The sequence below is a fragment of the Galendromus occidentalis genome, unplaced genomic scaffold (genome assembly GCF_000255335.2).
Source record: "Galendromus occidentalis unplaced genomic scaffold, Mocc_1.1 scf7180000076319, whole genome shotgun sequence".
Taxonomy (NCBI): Eukaryota; Metazoa; Arthropoda; class Arachnida; order Mesostigmata; family Phytoseiidae; genus Galendromus; species Galendromus occidentalis.
Window position 1 is genome coordinate 724,983 of NW_003804308.1, and position 23,976 is coordinate 748,958.

Here is a 23,976-nt window from a genome sequence, read left to right on the forward strand (position 1 = left end):
TCGTTGTGTTCTCTACTGCTCTTGCGACTGAATGTCTTTGAGCGTCGGAGAGAGGTTGATATGCGACGGTCGACGCGGAATGCTCGCTGGCTGGAAAGGAGCGCGAACATGACGACCATTCTTGGAAATGCATCCGAGAATAAACGTGCAGGTGCCATATCAAAATTTGATTCTAGAATCTCCAGTCTCTCTATAGCGTTCCACGAGCGATGGGGAAATACAGCGAAATATCGTGACGAAGAGCCCTGCGGGACCGGCGAAATCCGTTCATTTTGATTTGTGATGAATATTCGCTGCAACATTTTTTTCCTAGCTCCATTCCCGTGGTAAGAAGGCAAAAAAAAGAGAAAATTCGTTTCACCGAAAACTCGTTGCGACGGAGTACGTTGTCGCGAGATTTAACTAAATACAGCGATATACAAACATTCCCTGCAGAGGTGGAACCTCGCACCCTCCAGAATCGGAGGTAGGAGAGAGAGGATCATGCGAATCTTTTACGTAATGTCAGGAACGTCTCCGTTCACCGCTTCACCGGAGAAAACATTTCTCGAATCTCAGTCTATAGATCTATCTTTTGGACGCGCGTTCGGCTTCAAGCTATTTGAGGAGCCGAAACGTCCGAAAGCGTCGTTACAAACATCCCGGAACAGAGCTTCCGGTCCGAACCGATGGCGAATCTCCTCATCTTCCGAACTTTCCAGGGCTGGGCTGACCTGAGGAAAACTTTGGAGCTCCGCTCATTATGAAATACGAGGCCGATTTGAATGGGGCGAAGTTCTTTCGCCCGCGAGAACTTCCTCGCGTCTCATGGAAAGTGGTCTCTGGTCGACCTAAGGAAACATTCGTGCCATACGCAAGCATTGAGCGTGGGGAGAGTCGGGTAGGTCATTCGCCGTGGGTTTCTGGGCCTGACGAGAGAGAGAGATCGGACCCACGGGCGATCCCTTGACTCCGGATGGGGGACGCCGACAGGAGGCTTCGGGAGAAGAGGAGCTCAGACGATAGCGCTCCGCCGTGGCCCAGAGCAGCGATTAGCTCGGTCCGTCAAGGACGGAATCCCTTGGCAGATGTTCTCTGTCTTTCGAAGGCGACGACCCCGGGAGGACCTTCTCATCGATTGAGACGTCCTCTCTCCCCGGCCCACACTTCGCAGAGAAGCCATCGAAGTTCCCGGCAACTTCTCCCATTGAAAGAGGAAAACATCTTTTGCGAGAGACAACAGGACCAGATTGATGATGCGCAAGAACTTCTGTCCGGCGAGGAGCTCCTCGAAGTGAAGTGGGAAGATCTTTCGTGGAGACTCACACGTGAATCACAGCAGGCCACTGGTTTCGCTATTCAATCAAGATCTCAATGACCTCTGTCAGGAGCGGCAGCGAAGCGCTCAAAGTCAAACATTTTGGCACGACCCCTGTCGACTCGTGTGAGGCCCGACAAAGCTTTTGGTCACAAAGCGAAATAAAAAGAGAGGAAAAAACTCCGACATTCCGGAGTTCAAACAACGGAGCCCAAATGACGTCCTCTCAATCTTCGCAGTGGAGGCAGCGGCAAATGCCGCCGCGCCGCTTCGCCCTCGCTGCCAAGATTGAAGACATCTGGAACTTGCACGGGCTCTCCGGGATCGACTGGGAAACAAGGAGAAATTCTTTCTAGTTCTCTATTTCTTCTTCTATCCTTCGGCCTGTAAAATATTACTGGTCATGTCAGACGCGCCAACTTCGTAACCGTGTTGGACGAGAACATTTGCAAAAACTTTTCCTTCCCACTCTGAGATGGCACGGTTCCCTGGCTCACGGTTCCCCGAGTAATTCTCTGGCGCTCCGTCGGGGATGAATTCTGGAACTCTCGCGCTTTACCCGAGAGTGCAAGCTCCGAGTTCCTCGCTTCATTTTCTGGACAGAGCAGAAGTAGTTTCCTGATGACGGAGAAGTAATTTTTGGAGGACATTCTGATTCGCAAATCCTCGAGTGTATCATCCGAGGAGTTCCCGAGTCCAATCCGATAAGACTTCCGAAATTTAGCGGAGTACTCGTTCAGGCCGAGTCAGCCGATTTCTCATTCAAAGACGTGAAGACCCCGTCGGTCATGAGTCATGACGTGAGACACGCGTTCTCGATCACTGTAGGAGATCAGTCCCAGAGTTTGTTCTCCGCCGGATTCCGTCACTTCTGGAATCTGAGAGGCGATCTCGAGCCCTAATTCCAAAAATGTAAACGAAGTCGAAATCATGCCGATTGGAGACGTCTCTCAACTCAGTCGATCCAGGGTTCTGCTGGAGAGATGTTTGATCGGAAAACTTCAGCTGTGAAGCTTGCTGATTCAAGGCAGGGAATCTCCAGGTGGCAATTATCCATACCACACTATCAAAGAATGAATCGGAGCACCTGTTCCCGGGAGTGTTTCCTCTACTTAGGATCGACTGGGAATGTGAATTTTCTCTCGATGTGAGCTATCTTGACGAAAGAAGCAACCCTACGCGGGACTACCTCCTACCAGCACCTCGCTGAATTGCTGAAGTCTGAATATAGCAAATCGCCGGGCGGTTTCGCGGTGGGGACACGATGTAGGCGACGAATATTGAAACCTGCCACACCGGAACCCTACGGTGATGAAAGCGGCGCGGGCGTTGACGGCCAGACTGCCATCACGCGATCGATGTGAACGAAAAACACGCGCCGCGTGGTGTGCATATGTCATTTTGTTTAATGGCGGCAGCATAGAGAGAGAACGTTTTGCGCCTGAAAAATAAATGAAACAACGTCGACTTTCCCTCGCTCGCTTGCAAAGTTTCCGCTTCATTTGGAAAAGCGACGCGGCGACGGCATCATCGCTGATACAACTTGCTCGCAAGCAGGAGAGAGAGGGGTCCCGTATGCTTGTCTGGTGCTTGACTCGCGCAAGCTCGCCCGGCAGCACACGAGTGAGTCGTCTCAGCTCGAAGACTCACTCGGAGGCTGTCGACGACGACGGTTTCCCGAAGCACCCCTGACGGCATTGCTCGCGGACGAATGAACGCTGGAGCGAACTGCGAAGTCATTTGAACTTCTGTTTGCGGCGAGAGCTAATGTCTTCAGGGGACAGATAAGCGTCCAATGTAGTTGGGCGCGACTTGCGTGGAGATGGGTTGGCTAAGCTAAAACAACAATGCTCAGATCAAGCATTCCGAATATCGTATAGTCAGACTGACCGGTTCAATGGGGAGGGAATAGCGCGAAATTCCACGGCTGGCGCCTCTCCTCACCTTCCTTCCCGCAAAAGCTCGGTGAATTTTCGAGACTTCCATATCGACTGTCAGCGCCATCCGAGACCGAAGAAGAGGGCGTTATTTGCTGGAGATCGATCGCGTCTTACCACGTGGGACACGGCATAACATCGCGGTGAGCTTGGCCGATCCATCACTCATGTAGTAGACAGACTGGCGATTATGAGCGAATGTTGCCCGAAAGGATAATATCATACTCTCCCGACCCCTCCAGCGAATGAGTCCCGGGGGAACCGAAAACTGAGTCGGCACTCTCGTGTCAGCAAGTCGCTGCCTCATTTCAAAGTCTCGAACATTTGAATTTTTTTCTCCGGAATATTAGGAGTTCGGATGGAAAAGTTCTCACCCGACGTCATCCATTTGAGCGGGAAAACGCAGCTCGAGTGTGCGGCAGTGGCAGTGGTAGGAAAGCACACTTTCAGGAGCCCGAGTTCGCGGCAAGATTGCTCTCATTTCGATCGGCCGTAGGTCGGCATTCCAGAATGTGTGGCAATCATCGAAACTCATTCCAGAAGTAAATTCCTCCTCCCCTGGTTAGGCAAGCCACTCCCCCCCGCTCTCTTACTCTGAATGGGCATCTTTGCCCTCGAGCGTAGATGAATGTGAGCAATATACTTACTTTTTATACGACGCAATACCAACATCGCTACAAAAGCTATTTATACTCGGGGTGGGATGCCTTGTTGCTATTTCTCAGTCGGGAGCCTATGAGCAGAAGTCGACTCCTTGCTTGACCACTCGTCCGCATCATAGGAGCTGCATCTGACGACTCCCAAGTTTCTTCGTCTATCCGCTCTTCTCCACCTACTCACAGTAGAAAAGTGAGTGAACTTTCGGTAGCAAGCCTTTTCGGACCAGACAACAGCACGGGATCGAGTGCCGTCGGGCGCTGCTGTCACTGAACTCGGAACAAAGCATCTGAAGGTATGCGTACTACTCCTCCGTGGTGGAAGCCCGTCATTTTCCCCATCACGGGACTCGTGTCTCACCATGGTCCGGATCTGCGCAGTCGAATAGGCGTTTCTCGCTTTTAGGTACGGAAGTCTTTTCGGCGGCGGGGGGAAGGGGGGGGACGCTGAGGAGGAATCCGAGGGGAGCCGACGAGCCGAATGGTAGACGATGGAATCGCTAAACAGCCTGGAGCCAAGGAGAACATCTAAGAGAAATGTAGCGCATTTGCATCAGGCGGAGCGCCGTATCCGCCGGTCTCCTCTCGGAGGCCGTAAACACGATCCCCTGTGTCTCGAAGTCCATTTACATGGGTTTACTAGCGACGTTCAGGAGAAATCGCCAGTCTTCCCTTGCCCGACTCGCGATCAGGAGTTGTCAGCCCACGTGGACGAGTAAAGTCAAGTTAGGGGCTTTGATTTCCGCACTCAAGGTGGACCGGCGCACGTTTGCGCCGGACGGTCGCTCGCCTATTCAGTGCTGCATCAGGCAGCATCAGGAGCTCGGAATCGAGCTACTGATGCTCATCGTCGCTGTCGCTGATCGTTTTGGGCTCATATTCGAGGAGTGCGAACTTCCGAACGACTGGGTACCAATGTTTCTTCTGACCGAGCGACGAACTTTTGTACGGTGGAGGGATTGGGCTTCATCATCCGCTTCGCCGTTCAGACTCACCTCCCTGTCGGATCAGGGGACGATGTTTCAATCAAAATCCCCGAAAACAGCGACCGAAATATTCGTATACGGCTCGCACGGTCGAACATATTATTTGTCGCTTTCCGACAATGATTCCGCGAGTCGAACGGTGACCATTGATGGTCAACGCGTTCCCGACGACAGCTGCCAATCAGGTAGTCGGCGGATTAGGTTGTCCCGTAATCACTCGGACAGGCTGTGGATACAACGTAGCGCTGAGGCTCCCGGAAAATTCTCCTGGGATCACGCCAATATCCAATGATGGAAACTTGGGCAATTTTCCACGTTGGTCTCGTAGGAGGCGGATCGAGTGCAGACACATCGGAAGAAAACTCGCTCGCTCGCTCGCTCAAACTGTAATAGCGTAGGCGAAACCCGAGGCCCAGGCGGCCAGTCCATGATCAATAATGTAACCCGAGGTGACCGAATGGGTACACAGTCGAGTCAGCGAGCCGCAGCCACCAGGAGCATGGGGTTTACGGAACATTCTGTTCCCAAAGAGCATGTCTTCCCGTTCGGGCTGAATGTGACGCTGAGAACTACGCTGGTGATGTATTTCCGCAGACGACTCACATCGGTTGAATGGCGACTCCCTTCGCAAATGTTATCGCCACCGCTGGTATGAATTAATATATTACTTCAGATGTGCGTTAGGAGGCGCCGTCTGCATTTTCGAGGGAGAAATTGTTATTATCGAGAACGAGTTTAGATCTTCCAGCTCATTTCCTACCCTTGATGGACTCGGCTGAGCGGACGGGGGAGGAACAGGCTGCGATTCTCGTACAATGGCGATACAAGGCGAGCCCTACCGAACTGCCGAGCGACGGCTTCGGTGGTGACGGCGAAACGACAGCGTTAAGTCGCGAGATACCTTCATCGCTCGTCTCGCACTCAAAGACATCGACACTTCATTAGAGGCAGCGATTGCTCCAACTTTACTCCGACGGCGGCGGCAGAGAATAGCGCGGAGCCACAATTCGAGGAAGAGGCCATGTAGCCGCCGAACTTTTCCTCTATTCCTAGATCAATCGCCTCTGTTCCTCGAAGAAGAAGAGCCATCGCGGAACTCAGCGTTTCACGGGCGTCCCGTCGAAACTCGCGCATGCGTGTATTGGACCAACATACTGCAGTTGACGCGGAATCATCGCGTGCATAACAGATCCCTCACGGTTCTATCGTATTGGAAGTGCTGCATTTCCCAGAGCTTAACATCCGGAGCTGGAATAATGCTGCTGCCTGCTACCGAGCCAGCACTGTGAGAAGTAGTTGGAGGACTACTTGTGCCGACCGTGAGGAGCGGAATAGCTGTCTGGACTAGTCGAGACGGAATTCTTTGACTAGACACGCAAACGGACAGATATTCGTGGGAACAGCTGTTCTTCGGAGTTGTAGATCGATCCACGGAAGGGACACGAATCGCCTACTCTCAAGACAGGAGGCTTCTCTCGGCAAGGGTCAATCGCTGCCGTTGGCTATCAGATCTCACTCTATCATGGGACCGAAAGAATCATGGGGCGATTTCCCAATCATCATGGTTCATCATTTTTATCGTTGACTTACACCACCTGGTCCGTGAGACGGATTTTCCTACCTCCACGGCATATTGTTGAATGGACTTGGGCATCGTCGCTATGGATGCGAAGATAATGATCGGTTTCGGAAGTTTTCGGGAATCTCGAAGACCACTGGTGTTGGAGTTCGCCGCATGGTATTCCGACGACAAGGACCCAGAGAGAATGTTGTCAGTCAGCATCCCGTGCGCGGAGGCTCGCTCACGGAGCCCGCTTGAGCTCCGTTGTGTCTCGCCACCTCGCTCGGGAAGATTCTCAACCGTTTGATATCCCGTCTGAAGTTCGACTGTGTGCTATTTATCGAATCCTCCGCCGGGGTCCTGTGTTCCGGTTTAGCAGTTTAGCTAACAATAAGCGTTTCCTTGTGGCCTTTGATAGCCTCCATCATCTTGGGTCGCGAATTTTGACTTAGGACTGTGGGTTTCCATGAGCACCGTAGCGGGAGCAAAAAATTCAGAGGTAGCAGCAGAGCCACTACCGTGTAGAGGACGTGAAACGTCGTCGGAATGGCCATTCGTAAGACTCGAGCATCGTCATTATCCTTTTAAACTCAGCTCGTACTTTTAGGTCTCATTATCACTGGTGAAGTCGAACTCTTCACCGAAGTTGGGAAAATATCTCCTTCTGAGTGGAAAATATCTTCTTCTGAGTGGAAAATATCTTCATCTGAGTGTAAAATATCTTCTTCTGAGTTTTGAAAGAGGTGCTAGCCATTGGGCCGTTACGCGCGCTCTGGAAATTTGAAATCGCCCTCTCCCAGGACCAGCCATGATCACGGGCGAATAGGGCGCACAGGGTGTCATTCTCGCCTCCAGGAGTTGATCTGGGCATGTGGGAATTCCGTAGGAAGGATATGAAATTGATGTGCCGTAAATTTGCTATCTAAAGACACCAACTGGGTGTCGATCGGTGTAGAAGGCACGGAGCTGCAGGGCGTAGAAAATGGACAAGTTTCGTCACACTTTTGGTGAAATACTAGGCCAACCTTTTCAAAGACGTTTCACGTCAAAAGCATCGGATGGAGTCCACATACGGTAGTTTCCTTTCGATTCTCCCGGAGCAGTATCGCGTGAAAGGCTCATTGAGGTAGACTTCCCTCGCGCCCTCTGTTCTGTTCGGCAGATGGGAGCAAAGAGTTTCTCTTCACACTGCTCACACGGTATGCACGTCACGGTATGCGAGCATGGAAGGAAGTTGAAGTATACGGCGAGATTCGTTCTTTATCAATGCGAAGTGACGTAAATCGGGCTCATCGACATACAACACTACCTAAATATCATCTTGAATTCCACACAAAAAATACACGTACGTCCTCTAGAGAGCGAGGATTCGGCTTGCTCCTCTCAATGGTGGACAGGCGGGACAGAGACGGACAAGAGGTCTTGGCCTCTTACGGAAGCCTCACTTATGGAGCCATGAATAATATGAGAACTATTCCCTCACCATGTTCTGGTTAGAGACAGATCCTCAAGGAGTTCCAATCTACGGCAACGCAGTCCTACGAAAACTGTCTCTCCCGTAAAAACCGGAGCGGCGCCTGCGTCTTTTTTCCCATATGTGGACGGACTTTTCCTTATGATAGACTCCCCGCATCGTCCGCGTCCGAGCAGTCAACCCCATTTGGCTGATTCGTTTCAAGGTATCGCAGGGGACCAGGCAGGACAATCTGCAGGTCAGATGGATCAAGATTCCTTGCTTACAAGGGCTCTCATTTCCCAGTGGATCTATTTTCCAGGGCTTGCCTTCGTCTGTAATGCAGTCGGTGGAGACGGCCGCAGGGGAACGGCGAGGCGACCTTCGGACGGACGAATTCGAACGCCGACGGCAGCACGGCATCCGAAGAGAACACTACATGTGAAAAAAAAATGCGCAACAAAGACAGCGGAGTCATCCTGCGCTTTGAAACTTCCACGGGGAGTTTCTGATTGAAATTTTCCATCTGTTCATTCCCTTGTCTGTTGTCTGGCTCACTCACTCAGTCGTCACCGTCGAGAGCATCCTGGCGTTTGTGGGAGTCGGTTGTGGTGACGGCCGGACTGGGAAGGCTTCCTGCTGTTTGTCAGAAAAATCTGACTGACTGAGACGCTTCTCTCCGACGGGACTCCAGCTCCACGAGGGTTTGTCGCAACCGAAAGCACAACTTTCACTCCCGGCATCGATCCGCGCATTGCGTCTCTGAAGCTTCCCGGACGAAGCGTGCAGATCCGACATCGTCGACGTTGTCGACGGTTGCGGATACGAAATGGAAGCCAGGCCCGCGGTCCTGTTCGCATCGCGCCGCAACGACCGCGGGAATATAGACTGTGGTGACATGTCGAGTCGAAAAGTCGCTCCCATTCACATTCAAAACTGGACTGATCACCCTCGGAACGAACGACTGAGCAGTGTTTGACCCCAGCCGACGAGCCTACGGGATCCTCCCGCGGACCAAAGTAAATATTTATCGAAGCCTAGGAGCGTTCTGATGAGGGGCGCATCGTGAATGGCTTCCCTCTTTTTTTTGCTTTCCACACGCCTCTTGTTGTATGCCTCTAGGAGGAGACGAGGAAAAAAGACAGGAAAAAAGCTTCCAGAGTTATTTTTAGAGTCCCTGCTCATGGTTGTTATGGCCGAAGCAGCAGCAGCAACATCGGCGGTGGTAGCATCCAAGGCGAATACACCGCACTGTGTCAAGACAAAGCACTTGTATCCCTTCGAGTATCCTATACTATAGTTCTCTCTCTCACGTTCTTTTCTGCCGCCATCGCTGCAGAAAACACCGCATGCTTTCTGGACATGGTTCCGGAGTGTGTGCACAAAAAATTCCAATGTCAACGCTATTGCTAGGATGCCAGGACTCGCCATCATTGCGTCTGCAAATCATTGAATGGGGGGAGTGGATGCTCGGCGGGCGGGAATCCTCCGGAAAGTCAGTCGCTTGATCGTTTGGTGGGTGGGTGACGCGGACATTTTTGCTCGAGTCTAATGTTCATTTAGCTTGGGGATTAGATTAGGAACTTCGAGGAGGGGTCGGTCCGGCGCCGGCGTGGAGGAAAACACGACTGAGTGAGAGCAGGATGGAGTGAGCAGTACGAAAAGAAGATGACGAACAGGACGTTGTGAAGGCGAGGAGTAGCAATCATCTGTTAGGCTTAGCCGCGTCGCCGTCGCTAGCAAGACGGGGAGCTCTCCTTACCATTACCGCTCGAGTCGTGTTGATTTTGAGCCACCTATGTATGAAGTTCCGCGGACGGATAGCCTGTAAGCTGCCAAGTCCTTATAAATGGATGGCCGGATACTCGAATCTTTCGGGTCCTTTCGAGCCGAAACTGCGGAGATACCGAGGCGAGTCCCCACTGAAAATGAGACGTGAACACCCATCGGATTTCCAGTTGGGGTTTTTAGATGCAGATTCGGGATGATCTTGATGAATTAGTAGCTCTCCGGGAGCCTATCACCGGAGAAATTCAGATTCGAGACCCGCAGTCTCTGGGGGTCTGCCCTGCCATGTTCGGGAATTCGGAATTTCGCGAGATTCAACCTTTCTTCTTCTTGGATCAATAAATCCATTTTCAAGCAGGTCATGGTGCGAGAATTTCAGAGAGCAAGTTTCTTCTAGAGACGAACGACATCAAAGGAGCGGGATGTCGTATGGTTCCGCAATAACTCCAGGATCGGAGCCTTATTCAAATCAGTAGAGCTCGCCGCGAATCGAGGGGCTCTCCCTGGAAGAGTGTCCGTAAGGTTCCGCGCTCGGAAACGAGCGCACTCTATTAGAGGCAGGATGACATTGATTTTCGTTTGTTCTTTGACTTTTGTGCGCCTCAGAAGCCCGTGTCACGTCGAAGTTATTTGTCCGCTCTTCTTCTCCTGGCTCCTCCCTCCCTGATGAGAACTGAGCTCTTGAGATACGTGACTATTTTGAACGATCCCTGTTCGAACTGCTGAAGTGCTGACCGTCGTCTCTAATGATTAACGAATCGGACGGAAAGACTCATTATCATCGAGTCATAGTTCCTTCTCGGGCAATGTACCTCAACGTTCCTCGGACCTCAACCTTCTTAAATTTCAAGCACAACTCCTTTCGCGATGCTCCTTGAGCTGGCGCATTCGGGAAACTCGATAGTTCGGGGTAAACTCCGCTGGAATCCTTTGGAAATGCAATCGCTTCCAGTCATCTGGCCACCTGATCAACGCAATCGCGATTATACTCCTCCGACTCAAATCCGGGGGGGATGACGAGAACTGGAGATCCTTCCAGCTGAGACGCTGCGTGCTCGAACCGATGAGTCTGGCTTGGAAAGTGAGCCTCTGGTTTATTCTGACTCCCCATTCCCCCCGTTCTGACCTGACTCATACGAGGGGAGGCAGGTGAATCTGTGATGAGCTCTGGCCGTTCCGGGCTGTCGCTATGTGACAGAACCAAATCTTCGAATTTCGGATAACATTCTCTGAAACCATGCCTATAAACAGAGATGAGTCTGATTGGTACACATCAAAATTGCGAGATGGCTCAGCGATCCCATGCAAGAGGCAGACCTTCGTTCAAACGACGACGCAGACATTTATCCGCAGGAAATCATCTGGCGCTGTGTGTCGGAAGTCTGAAGAGAGTGATCTTCAGAAAACCGCGGGGGATTTTCAAATTGCTTGACGAATGGGAGAACGAGTTAGCTTCGAGTGCAACGAATCCGAATCGGTCATTGCCGTCGTCGAGCAATGGACTTTTGCTGGTCAAGTGAGCGCATTATTGAAGCGGAAATTGGTCCTTGGCCCCCTGAGCTCGATTCAAGGCCTCGTTCGAATGAGAAATTCTCGCTTCCGACAGAAACCATCGCTCACGCCCAGCGGTTGTCAAAAGAAGTCGAAAACGGAGCTCGGGAAGTGGAAGGAGAGTCGAGGCCGCAAGACACCTCTGGTTCACCCAAGCGCAGAAACACGATTTCTCAGCTCACTCAACACACCGTCTCGACTCCTAATCATCATATGGAGCACACGACTCTGACATTCCCGGTTCGATAAACCCTCGCGAGGATTTCCGTTCATCGAATCAATGAGATATAATCCATTCGATTATCAAGAGAGAGTCGAACCATTTTGTGCTTTCCGATTCTTTTCGTAGGGCTCTCTCCATCCCGGGCGGCACGGAGCGACCTTCGAGATGAATCATTCCTTGAAGGACAATAAGTCACTATTTTGAAACATCGTAGTGAATTCTCCTCAGCCCCACGGAGGCGTTTTTCTCATTCTCTCCTTTAGGCAGTGCGATGCATCCGGGTAGTAATCGATCGGAGCTTCCTCTCAACCCAGCTATTGTTTTTCCTCCTCTTTCTTCTTCAAACTCCAAGCCTGTGCTTACAATGTCGCCAAGGATATTTGCTTGTTTGCAGTGGGTTCATTCGGTCGCTCGATATTATTCCAATATCAGTGTATCATTGGTTCTGATCTACCGATAGCGAATCGATTATTAGCCTCGCCACCTGACTTCGAATCTATCGAGAAAGCAGTTACAGCCGACGAAGACGGCCGAGGACCACTCCGGCAGACTCGATGACTTGACTGAGATTCTCCGAAGAAGAATCCTCACTCCGAGTTTGGTGCGCGCGTGCTGAAACGTCTCGAAATCTCAAGAATGGAGAGAAAAATTGCTGCTCCGCTGCGCTGGCTTAAGAATCGAGGGGCTTCAAGAGCTGGAGCAGACTTTTTGGTCTCAAGAGGTTGTCTTCGGAGCGATTTTCCGGTCAGCTTCGTGGAAAGAGATGACTCTTGTCACAGAGAAATCATTCGCACACCGAGCAGCGGCCCGCATGCGAAAATCTATTCATCAGGGGGGAGAAATGTCATCCCAATACTCCCAGACTCGCGACCTGTACACTTCATCCTCAATTATTTCCCAACTCCCGACATTGTGATCGCCATGGACGCTCAGGCCTTATCGAGGAACCGATGTCGTCACCGGATCGAAGTGGGGCTCTCAACTTCAAATCTCACATCTCGACTCGGATCGACGCGACGACGCAAATCGCATCGAGAGCCTGATGAAGAACGAGCGCAGTAATTCGCGGCAGGAAAACGACCTGCGAACCTCGAGGGAGCTGGAAATTGGTTGTTATCTCCTTTTTAATATTTCTGATGCCTTCATACTCTCGCTGAAGCCGAGACAAATTATGATGTGGGAGAGGAGAATACCGACGGGTGAACGAAGTTAACCATTGCGAGGGGCTCTCGCTTTTGACAGCCGGCTAACCTCTTGCGCAATACGTAGTGAAACGAGGCGTTGCGACATTTCTATTCCCTCCCGGTCGCGACTTCGACCAAACATCATGTTGGACTCCCCCGCCCGTCGCGTTGCCCCGTCTCCCGCTGCTGGTTAGGCTGTCTTCAGCGGAACCGAATTGGCCTTTGTCGCAGCGGATTTTCTACGGGAAACTCAGGAGAGCGCGTAAAATAATCCGCTTGCGGAATGGACCTCATCCCAATTGAACGATCTTCGATTGAGTGTGTTTCCGCCCCCTCCTCTCGGGAGCTACAATAATAATTGAAGGCTGGATCATGGACCATAGAATAAATCAAACCGCGTCAGGATTCCGGCCCTGGTGGATTCAGATGAGAGTTGATCCGAAAAATCGGTCCCGCATTCGGATTCACTGCATTCTTCTTTCGATCGAGGGAGTTTTCGAAGCTTTGGTCACTTCCGTCCCCGAACTCACCTTCTTTCAGGGTCGCGAAGTCACCGTTTTCGTTAGCTCGATTTCTCGTGTCAGGGCAAGGAGACGGTGGCGGAGAGAGATGCTAGAATGGCAAGTCGGGAAGGACGACGTTCGGCGGAGCCAGCGTGTCGGACGGGGAGTCACACCGCCGTATAAAAACCATGGAGCGAATAAACCGCCTAATATGTGTATTATTGTTTGCTCATACTTGGCTCCAACCGCTCTGTGTACAACATACGGCTGTCGGTAGACTAATAAGATGTCAGACAAGGTGCTTTCATTCTGCTGAGCGTGCCGGGTGATAACGAAGCCAACAAAGGAGGAAACTCTCGGATCGAATTAAGTAACAGCTTTCTACTTCGCGACGACAGCGCATTCGCTCCGAACACCTCCTCGGACGGCCTGGGGGAGCCGCCTCCGAGTACGAATTGCCACGATGACATTTTGTCATTAAGTAGAATGGGCAGCGATTTTCGAAAGTTTCGTTCGCGGTCTCCTCTAGGGACGAGAACCTCAGCGCCGAGATCCCGCGAGGATGTCATTATTTTGCTCCAACGCCCTTGCCGAACTCGGATCAATTCACAAACTACTGGAGCTGCTCTCGCTCGCACCCTGAGGATACTTCCGACCCGTGATACCGAGCCGCGGCCCCACTCGCCGTCGACCCTGGGATGTCGTTGAATAATCAAGAATTAGAGTTTGTTCCAACCTCCTCTGCCAGGAATCGAGGGAGCGCGTGTGATTCGAAGATTGAAGGGGTCAGTTTGTCCGGGTTCCCTGAGGCGGAATCAAGGACTAAATACCTGATGAGGTCATTTGATTTAATGCCGTTAGGAAAGAATCGTATAACGACGCCGAGGTGGCCAAGGAGTCCACTTCGGAAAGTGTCTAACCCTAAATCGCATGGAATTCATCGCGGATGAAGGAAATCTGCGAATATTGGATTATCTGACTGTTCTTCTACTGGGACGACCCGTTCCCGAACAGTTCGAGTGAATCCAACTCCTCAATTGGAATAGTATAGAATCGATTCATTCAGCGAGGTCGTCTCTTCAAGCTGTTTTTGGAAGGTTTAGTTTTTGCTCGAGGCGGCGTTGACGAGGGTGCCGGAGTAGATGATCCAATTCCGTTTTTCGAGGGACGAGGAATCACAATACGATTTTTGCATATCTGGAAAATACAGTCATCGACGAAATTAGATGATCATTGGCGGGTCGGGGCGCTGATGATGGCTGATGAGGGCTGAGCCCGGGTTGCTTCTATTGCGAGCTGTGTACTGACCTCTCGGAATCTTTCCAGCATGCAGATGGTGAATTTAATTGCGGGGAGCGGTGCTTCACAGTCCAGAACAGCCTTCTCGAAACGAGTGCCTTTGAAATCTCCAACGGCCGCGAAAAGTGTACCGACGTCTACACTGCGATCGGGCCGAATCTGCTCAAACATCTACTATTGATTCCACAGCGTAGAGTGGCCGGAATCCCTCTCCTGTGAGAACAATCATTATTTGCTCCAATTGTCATGGACTTACCGCATTGGCGAGTCGAAGGATGCACTCGAAGCCCTGCGTTTGGGGAAAAAACACGTATTCGCTTTTTCATGTCTCGGGGCCGCCGTGAACGAAAGATACCACCACGTGCGTGAAGCTTCCGGCCGAAGCAGCGGAGTTTTGGAACGAACTACGCAGCGCGGTGCTGGGCGTTGCGATTCCGAGAAGCGACATCTATCTATATTTCTCAACTTACATTGATGAAGCGGAACAATGTTCCGCTGGAAGAGGATGCGTCAACGCACTCCTGGAAGCGTGGGGATACCGTGGCGGGATGTTCCTGAGCTACGCAATCGAGGAAAGTAAATTTCTTCTGGGCGCCATCGACTCCATTGTGAGTGAGGTGCAGGCAGCTCAGGCTCAGCCAGGCCAGGAGGAGAAAGCATCCTGGAAGCGTTCGGACAGAAGTCACAACCCCCAATGGCCACTCGATGCTCGGGTCGTCAGCGAAATGGAGACGCACAATTTCGCTTCGACTCGTCGGAGCCGACGAAAATCGCCGGTACATACTCCGATTCGGCACTTGAGAAAAAGTGCTTCGATTGAGTCGCTCACCGTAGATGGGGGAACTATTCATATCTCGAAGGAGAGTCCGAGAGCTGCATTCCCGGAGAAATAGTTTCACAACTGGTCGGTGTCGGCTCGGATCCTCTGGATGCACTGGCACTTCTGCTGTCGTTGCTCCGGTCCCGGTGCGCACTGAACTCAACGCTCGGCGTATTCAGCGCACGCTAGCTGATAGTCATACTCCTACGAATGCAAAGGCACAACACTACGCGTAGAAACGACCAGGTCCCTGGTGAGACTTAGCGGTTCGAGACCACGTTGGTTCTCATTGAGCCGACGGGTGGCTTCGGATTATACGCTCGTAGATTTCGTACGCTAAAAATTCAGGTCGACACCCCGCAGCTTCTCCGTAACATTTCAGCGTGAAAGATACGCTCCGGTCGGCGTGCTCCGTCGACCACCCACGAATCACATGCGATAGAGTGAAGCCCGCCTGCGTATAAATTTTGAGTAAGGGCTGCTGGAATGATGGTTTCTGAAGGTCGTTGTTTTCGCATCTCCCGTAAAATATCGTTTCCCAGAATTGTGATAAGGTCAGGCGACGCGTCTCAACGTGATGGACCAGCACATCACATAATCTATCATTCGAATTCCGGTGCGTATTCTGGAACATCGTCGCCGATGCCGGCTGAAGTTTTTCGGAAGGCATGAGAAGTATCGTTAGCGAGTCGTTGATGGCCCGGGATCGTCAGATCGAGCGTAGTCAGTCATCGGATCCAGCATCCTTCCGCTCCTTCCAGAAGGCCTCAAGTTTCGCATCTGACATCAGTTTCTCAAAATCGGTCAGTGTTTTTTTTTTCCATCCTCCATTGACATTTCCGTTCTGCGATTACGGGCGATCGGGAGAATGCCTAAGGCCGGAGGGTTCGACGATTGGAATCATCTACTCGAATACCCTGTGCAGATTCGAGCGGTCATCGTCACGTAATTTCGAGTCGGGAGTCACCGAATACTCTTCGGGAAAAAATATTCGTGGACAAGACGCTGGTACCTGAATGCGGCGGCATATGTCGCTGACGGGTTTAGCCGGAGTATGACAGGAGAGAGCGCACGGGGAACTTCAAAAATAACTACGACCTATTTTCATTTCGGAAGCTCCCGTATCGGTGATGCAGGGGATTAATCGAACTATTTTCTGCAGAATTCTCCCCGAGTTTGCCCGAGACTCCGGGTCGGAGGCACTCCACGGGAGGAAGGCGAAGACAGCATCTGAATACAAATCTATCCCTCGCAGAGTAGCGAGTTGGGCTTCTTCCTCCTCTGCCCCGACAGCATCGGAACAAGAGAAAGAACGGGAGTCTCCCGTCGGGCCCCTTTGTCTTCACGTTCCGGAATGAATTCGTTCTGTCTCGCTCTCTCTTCCTCCCCCGTGAGGTTCCCTCCGGAGCTACGTCGGCGTCGCACGCAGGCTCGCCCAGCTCGGAGCAGGCGAGCTGTAGACGTGTTCCACCCGGCTCGGGTCGCGAGCCGCATCCTCACCGTGTGCCACCGGCTCGATTTTCGATGATGGAGCTCGAATATCCCTGTGCCGACGGGAACAGCCGAATCAGTGAAGTCACCAGATCAAGGATGAGTGAGCTGGTTCCCTCGAGTCCTTGAGCTTTCCTGAACGCGGAAATTCGTGCTGAATCAACAAGCCGTAAAATGCGAGACTCCGTCGATATTATGATCATTGTTTCCACATCCGGCACCACGTATCACCGAATCTGCTCGCGAACCTCCGAAACGACTGACGGTTCCTCAATTCATTACACTGGAAGAACGGCGATAGCGTAGCCAGAATGTCTCTTTCGATATCTGAGCTCCGGAAATGACATCTTCCGCTTGTAGATGACACAGGCATAGAAGGAGCCATCAGTTGACGGGATCCGGCGTTCGAAGCCCGACCCAATCGAAATTCCCCTTTCACAGAAATTATCCCGGTCTGTGATGTTGACGTGATATGTTTACCTCCCAGGACGCTCTCCAGGTAGAGAACATGCGCCATGGGTCCTCGCACTCGGCCGGTGATGTGCGCGAGAGGTGAATTTGATCTCAGCCGTCTAAAACGCTTGCGGAGTCGGCCGTCGCGTCAACTACCGACAGTGAACGGACCGATGATTTTGAGTTCGGAAATTATCGATTGGCCAGCTCGGGATCCGCCGCGAACCTTCGTAGGCTCGCGAGTCGCGAGTTCGCCAGATCGTTTGTTTCACGTGAAGCAACGGCGATTCGACCAATTGCCTCTGGGCAGCGGGTTGGATGGCCTTCGTTCGGCTAGTCGGTCGCTTGGCCGGATGGAGAAACGATCGAGAAGCCAAGCATGCTTCAGTTTTTCCTCCTTCGGCAGAGCTCACCGACGGCAAGGCACAACAACCTTCGGTTGGCGTCTGTGGCACAATAGCCCGAGGTATCCTGGACCGCGGCCTAACCAATTGGCCATGGTAGCGAAACGAAGTCCCTAGTCGCTGTCTCGCTGCTCCGACGAGAGGCTGATGTTCTATCCAGTGGTGGTGGTGGTGGTGCTTGTTGTTTGTGATACGATTGTCGTTACTGCTCACTCTGTGCAAACAAATAGTCTCCTAGTGCGATTTTTCCATTTATCATTATCCGAGCACATCATAGAAAAGAGGTCTCGGATGCACGTTTCATGAATAAATAACATACAATGAACAAGAAGCATTAGTCGACTTCGTACTATTCTGTCGATTCACTCTCCATTCCAATTGTTGCCAAGTTCTGCCGGGGCAGAAGCTCGGAGGGGGGGAGGGGCAGGGAGGGGACTGTAATTCGCCCTAATTAGTCGCTTTGGACTTCTTTGTTCTAATTTGATTGACGAGGGGGCTACAAAATGTATCGATCGTCTCCCGGACTTCATCGTGACTCGTGAAAATCCGGGGAATCTTCCTCTCGTTTCTCCACACCGGTCGGTTGGTCCACGAACAAGCAGGATGAACGATGGCAGCGGTCACGTCATCGACGACCACAAGAACCAACAATCAGCCCGGATCGTACACGCGCACGCCTCCGAAATTATAGCGATCCTCGAATGAAGGGCCACGAGGCTACGAGCCATTTCTCGATCCAGGTGTTCTCAGGATGCATTCAACGCGACTACGACTCGCCTCTTTGTCATTTTCCCTCACTTGCGAGAGAATCCGAATTCGTCCTGAAAATCGCGAGTCATTTGCACATTGAAATCGCTCATCAAGCATGGAAGGTGTGGGTTTGAACCAGAGCTTGTGATATCGGCAGGATGGGTTTCTCGCCAGTCCATTTCTTCCCTTCGCACAGCAAAGGGAGGTGAAATTAAAAGTCCGGAAGCATTTTTTCTTCCTCCATACTCAGCGTTGATAGGCGTAGATGGTATCACCGAGAAAGCATAATCGACACTAGTACCCAGTGCTTGTGTTCTGGTTCGGAGGGATCTCGTCCTAACTGTGCGGGGGATGCGAACGCTTAGCGGGCTCTCAAGCATGAGGAGGTCTCGAGACATCGGCCGACAAGAACAACCAAGTGGGCTGGACTCCTATGACAAACCTATTAGCGCGGGTATGAGCCCGAATGAAAAGAGCGAGAGGTCCTCCTCGAAGCACAAGGTCATTCGCTTGACGTCGGTTTCGTTGTTCGCGAGGGGTCTCTGCACAGGCGGCGGTGGAGCAGGAACGCTCTCGTGGTGGATGGGTCGTCGAGAAGAGGAACCACTTAGGAATTCTGGCGCATTCACTTGAAGCTATTGGATTATCCCATCGATTCTCTGAAGGGGAGCGAGATGAGTGGAGCTGCTCTGAGCACCGTCTTCCACTCAATCGGAACAATCATTCCAGCGACGCGACGGAGATCGAAAGCCAGTCCGATTTTTTCGCAGATGAATTGAACGCATCGCCGCGTAGGGATCACTCCGAAAGTATGTGCTGGACGCTGCTGACTCATTTCGTGAAATCCGCGGAATGGAAATTCGAATCAGGAAAAAATCGAATTTCGCACAAAGCGGAGTTTCAGGTGAGAAATGGACCGCTCTCGTGCGAGTCGTCCGCGCGGGAGCGAAGCTCTGACGACGGACTTATTACGGCTAGGACGCGTCCCTCGTGGGACGAGACACGCTCTCCGCAACTGATTGTGAGTTGTTAATGGATAAGAGATGAATGTGACGACGACGACGACGTGAACGAGAAGATAATTATTACTTGCACGGGTCCCTAGCGGGCTTCTCTGGTTCAGCTCCAAGCCAGGGCGCGATTGAGCGTTCCGAGCGAAGCATTCAGTTAGGCATGCGATATGAGACAACCATTAGCCAATAACATTGATGAACTGATTCCCGATTTGGAATCTTCGACAGTGAGTGAGAGAGAGGGAAAGAGTGCGGAGAGAGAGGGGAGATGCGCAACACGATCCGATCGTGCTTCGTCTGAGGTTTGGCCCCCTCGCTCAATCGTCGGCGGATGGCAGCCGATAGGGGTCGGACCCAGGTAGTCCGTTCTCTGGAATCGGAGGACGATCAGAGGATTGGAATCGGAGGATCAGCTCGTTCTCTGAGTGAGCGAAGTCGAGAATCCGCCAGTACAACTAACCTGTTGGTTACAAAATTCACGTATCCAAACTTTCAGCGCTCGGTTACCTTAGAACATGCGGAATCACTCCGCGGCTCCTCATGAATAATTTTCGACGTTCGCTCTCTGGGAGGCATTTTAAAACTGCGCGTCCTTCTCTTCTTGTAGAATTTTATAGCAGCTCCTCTGTCCGCTGACAACACTATCAGCGGAGCCTCCACCATATTCTAACTCTTCCGCGGCCGGGAATCGAGACCCGGATCGTTCGGGGATGAATACTGACGGAGTCCAGAAAGATCGTCATCTACTTACCTTGGCACCGTGTGCCGGGCTACAGGCAGCTGCGGTTGACATTGGAAATTCCCAACAGCGCATGCTTCCATGAATTCACCTCGTCGTGCGCTAAGCGTCGTCTTATCGCTGTAGGCTCGTTCCTCGACGGAGCAGGAATAGACATCAGCGGACCTCCAGCTCGCCTTATCCTCGTGGACTCGCTGTCTTCGCGAGTTCCCCGGCCCCGTATTTCAGTCACTGGACGAGATAAGACGCGCCCGTGCAGTCGTTGGGCCACGCCATTCAGCGTGCATGTGCAATACAATCAAGGCTTTTTCAGATGGAACTACTCCCCGTCAGATGAGTTTCGGCGAGCTCGCAAGTCGTAGCCCCGAGGTCGCGTTGCTCCATGCCTCGCCTGTCCTCCAACTTCAGAGGCACCGTTCTAGCTCAGCTCCGATAACGAAATATCGAGCCCATGATTCACAATACGATTAGTTCCCTAGTTTTAAGACGACGATCACGTCTCAAATGAGAGCTCCGGGATCAGTCATCCGCTGTGAGCGTTCTCGCCTCGCGGTCTCGCCGAAAATTCGAGAGAACTCCCCGCTCAGCTGCGAGAGCGGTGCGCACTCCGATGCTCTCCGTATACTATATGGTGACACGACATAAGAACGAACGAGCCTTCTTCCAACTTGTGGATCACCAAGTTTTATATCGAGTCGTAATTATAAACACACGTAGCACGTATTTATTAATACACCATGCACGAAATACCATTGCGTCATACGTCTTAATCCGCCACCGGAAACGGCGGGCCTGCCGACCTCGGAGAAGAACTTGGATGGCATCGTGAAGAAATACAAGCCGGGGCCTCAATGTTCCGAGTCAAAAGGGGCGTGATAAATCGGATGAGCCAAAGATGAGCGAGAAACCCTCATGAATCGCTGCACTGACGGGTGATGGACTCTCGGGACTCCCTGAGACTCGCGATTTTTCAGCGGAATCTTCGCTTGAATGGGAGAGAGATCGAGATTCCGGTCGGCTCCGCGCGGAGCCCCGCTTTTTCGAGCGAAAACATGTCCCGATCCTTACAGGTGTGCTCTGAAAGCAAGAGAACCAAAGGGAAACCGAGTGAATGGACTCCCTGTATTATATTGTCCCAGTTCTCAAGGAGGTCGATCCACGACGCAAGCTCGTTGCCGAGTGCGCTGTTTCCGCTGTTTGGAAACGTCTGGAGGAAACTAGCGGAATAATTGAAACAGATTTCTTGCGCCGCAACTTCCTTCCGAATCGGGAATTCGTCTGTTGCACCGACCGTCCGGGATACGATCCGATTCAGTCGATCAGCATATGGAGCCGATCGGTCGCCCTTTCTGCGATACCATGTAAAATTTCTTATCCAGATGCTTTCTTCGAGCGGAGCTGTATCTCATTTTGCCAACAATGGCAGCCTCCTGCCATCATCGTTCAACAATATTTTGCCACTCAAAGAACAGTCGTTGGAAGTCGTTTTTTTCTCCCGGCTGGAGCGCCCACTTCCCCCGCTTGCTCCCTTGACTAGCTGTCTGTCCGCTTCCCTTTCAGGAACTCTCTCCGATTGACGTCTGAGCTGTTTCAAATTTTCGTCCGAGTTCACAGATGCCCCTTCAGCTGCTGGCGGTCAGCTGGCCGGCCGAGAGGAATCCATAATGCACTCGCCGTTAGTTATGGAAGTGTCTCAGAACGGCTCTTACTTCTTCTTCGTGCGCTTCTCCGCCCGTGGATCACACGAGTCGGTGGGCGCCTCCGGAAACCCATGTGTCTAGTTCCATCCACGATATAGTTTTGCTCCGCTTTTTCGGGCATCCATCTGGGCAAGGCGATAAGTACACAAACCTTGAGCCTCCCCTTCCGTCCGGTGCGACCGAAACCCGACGTAAATTTCCGACGGAATACATCGCTTATTTGTTATTTACAAGCACCTCAATAGCGCCAAGTACCCCAAGAGCTCCATCTCACTCGATCGGTCAGACGATGCCGACCGGCGAGTCTAACGCACAAGTGAAACCTTTGGAAGGCTGACCTCGAAGTGCTCGGCGTCCGTCCGCCACGGCCTTGGCTCTCGACTAGTGATCCCTCTCATCTCCACAGCCGTGCCTACATTCCATGGGTTTCTCATTTGACTGGAGACTATCCGGAGAGCGGGGAAAGGGGGCTCGATGGAGAAACGTCAGATGTGGGCTGGATATAAGCCACGCTACATCTTGTTGATTTTCCTCCAGGGAGTGTTGTTGTTCCCACATTGTTGACTCAGCCCCAAGGATAACGGGCAAACGTTACCATCCACCTTTCCAGGCATTTGTTGGAAGCGATGCAGCCGGAAGGATATCAGCTCGAAGAGCGCCTCGAAAGTTTCCTTATAGGTTCTTCTTCGGATACACTATCCGGAGATTATCGGAGACGAAACGAAATTCTTCGTCTTCGGATAAAGTAATTTCTTCCCCCGAGAGGTTACTCAATGAGCCGGAGAACGAATCGTTCTCTTATCGTCTTGCCTAATGCCGATGGTCACTGTGCCTCTAATTGGATCGAGGTCATTCGCTGATCTTCCATCGCGTTTCCGGCTCCTCTCACTCTCGCAGTATTTGCGAGTACACGTCATGGCAAGGGAAACGGGGTTAGAGGTCTCGTTGACCCGATCGTGACGACTTCAAAATCCCAGCCGACCGATCCTTGCAGCAGTTCCCAAGTTTGTAATCCATCTAATCAGAACTAACTCGATGCGCCCCGTATCACTACGAAACCTCTGGCCCCGATTCCGGGAATGTCTTAGAGCCTATCTTGGGCCCCGTAAGTCAAAGTGAAGGATCCGCGACGGGGAATCATCATTTCTCCGGGGAGTTACATGCGGATCTGCGCGATCCAGCTCCATTGCCAAAGCGCCAGGAAGGCCTCCTGGAGTCCCACCCGAGGAACGGCGGCGGTGCGATACATGCCGAAGATCCCAGAGGGGACTTGTCCAGCTCGAGAAGAAGTTCTTCCGCAGGATGGGTTCCCGCAAAAAACACCTAAGTCTCGATTCGAGTCCGGGTTCTCTTATTCCTGGAGTTTTCATTCGAAGCCCAAGACCCGACTGAGCATTCGTCCCCTCGAACGTAGTGAAGCCTCTTCGGGTGCTTTTAGTCGTGCGGCGCCTTATCTACACACAGTTCACCCCGTTTCTGTGCGGCAGCTCATCCGATAAGCATTGACAGTGCTGATCTTTAGCGGCTGCGTTGCTAGCAAGCGCCCGTCCGTCCGGATCACAAGCCCCGTCCCAGAGCATTTTCCCATTGCCGATAGCGTAGTGAGCAATCTGTTTCTTCCCTGGAAGCTATTTCGCGCGTCTCGAGTTTCGTTTTCTCATTCCAAGGACTCTGTGGGAATGTCGTCGACCCTCGAAGCGAGTCGGAACGTATTCGCAATCATTTGTCGCATCCGGATCCTCCGAGCCACAATATGCTGGCTTGTCGTCGCTCTCGTGACCCTTCGATTCAAGTCGGCTACCACCAAGTCCCCCAGATAGAGGAGGCAATACTCGCGACGCGCTATCGGAGAAATCTTCGGAAACTCCCTCGAGCCCTACCAGTTTGCATGTCGAGCTCGGAATCTGAACTCGTTTGTCTCCGCCTCCCGGAGTGAGGGAACGAGACAAGGGCAAAGTTTATCGGGGAATGATATGACAATCGTGGAATTGACATGGTCGAGGGACGTTCGGAATTCTCGCGGAAAGCGTTCTCGCCTTCTGAATTAGCGACCGGAAGATTTCTGCCCCGAGTCTCACAGAGTCGAAGGTTCGTCCGACTCGTTCCGATGGCGACACCATCATTCATCTGTCCGCATTTTCCGTCGATATCGTGACATCGGATCTGAT

General features: G+C 52.0%; 1 protein-coding gene across 1 annotated transcript; it reads right to left on the reverse strand.

Annotated features, from left to right (window-relative positions):
- Positions 1 to 13,975: 13,975 nt before the first annotated feature.
- LOC100903488 (uncharacterized) lies at positions 13,976 to 15,494 on the reverse strand. The gene is made up of 5 exons (XM_018641834.1): positions 15,268 to 15,494; positions 14,909 to 15,099; positions 14,695 to 14,727; positions 14,448 to 14,597; positions 13,976 to 14,336 (listed from the first exon to the last, which is right to left on the reverse strand). The coding sequence occupies exons 1-5, from the start codon at positions 15,287 to 15,289 to the stop codon at positions 14,202 to 14,204; spliced, it is 531 nt and encodes a 176-aa protein (XP_018497350.1). The 5' UTR covers positions 15,290 to 15,494; the 3' UTR covers positions 13,976 to 14,201.
- Between the last annotated feature and the right edge of the window lie 8,482 nt (positions 15,495 to 23,976).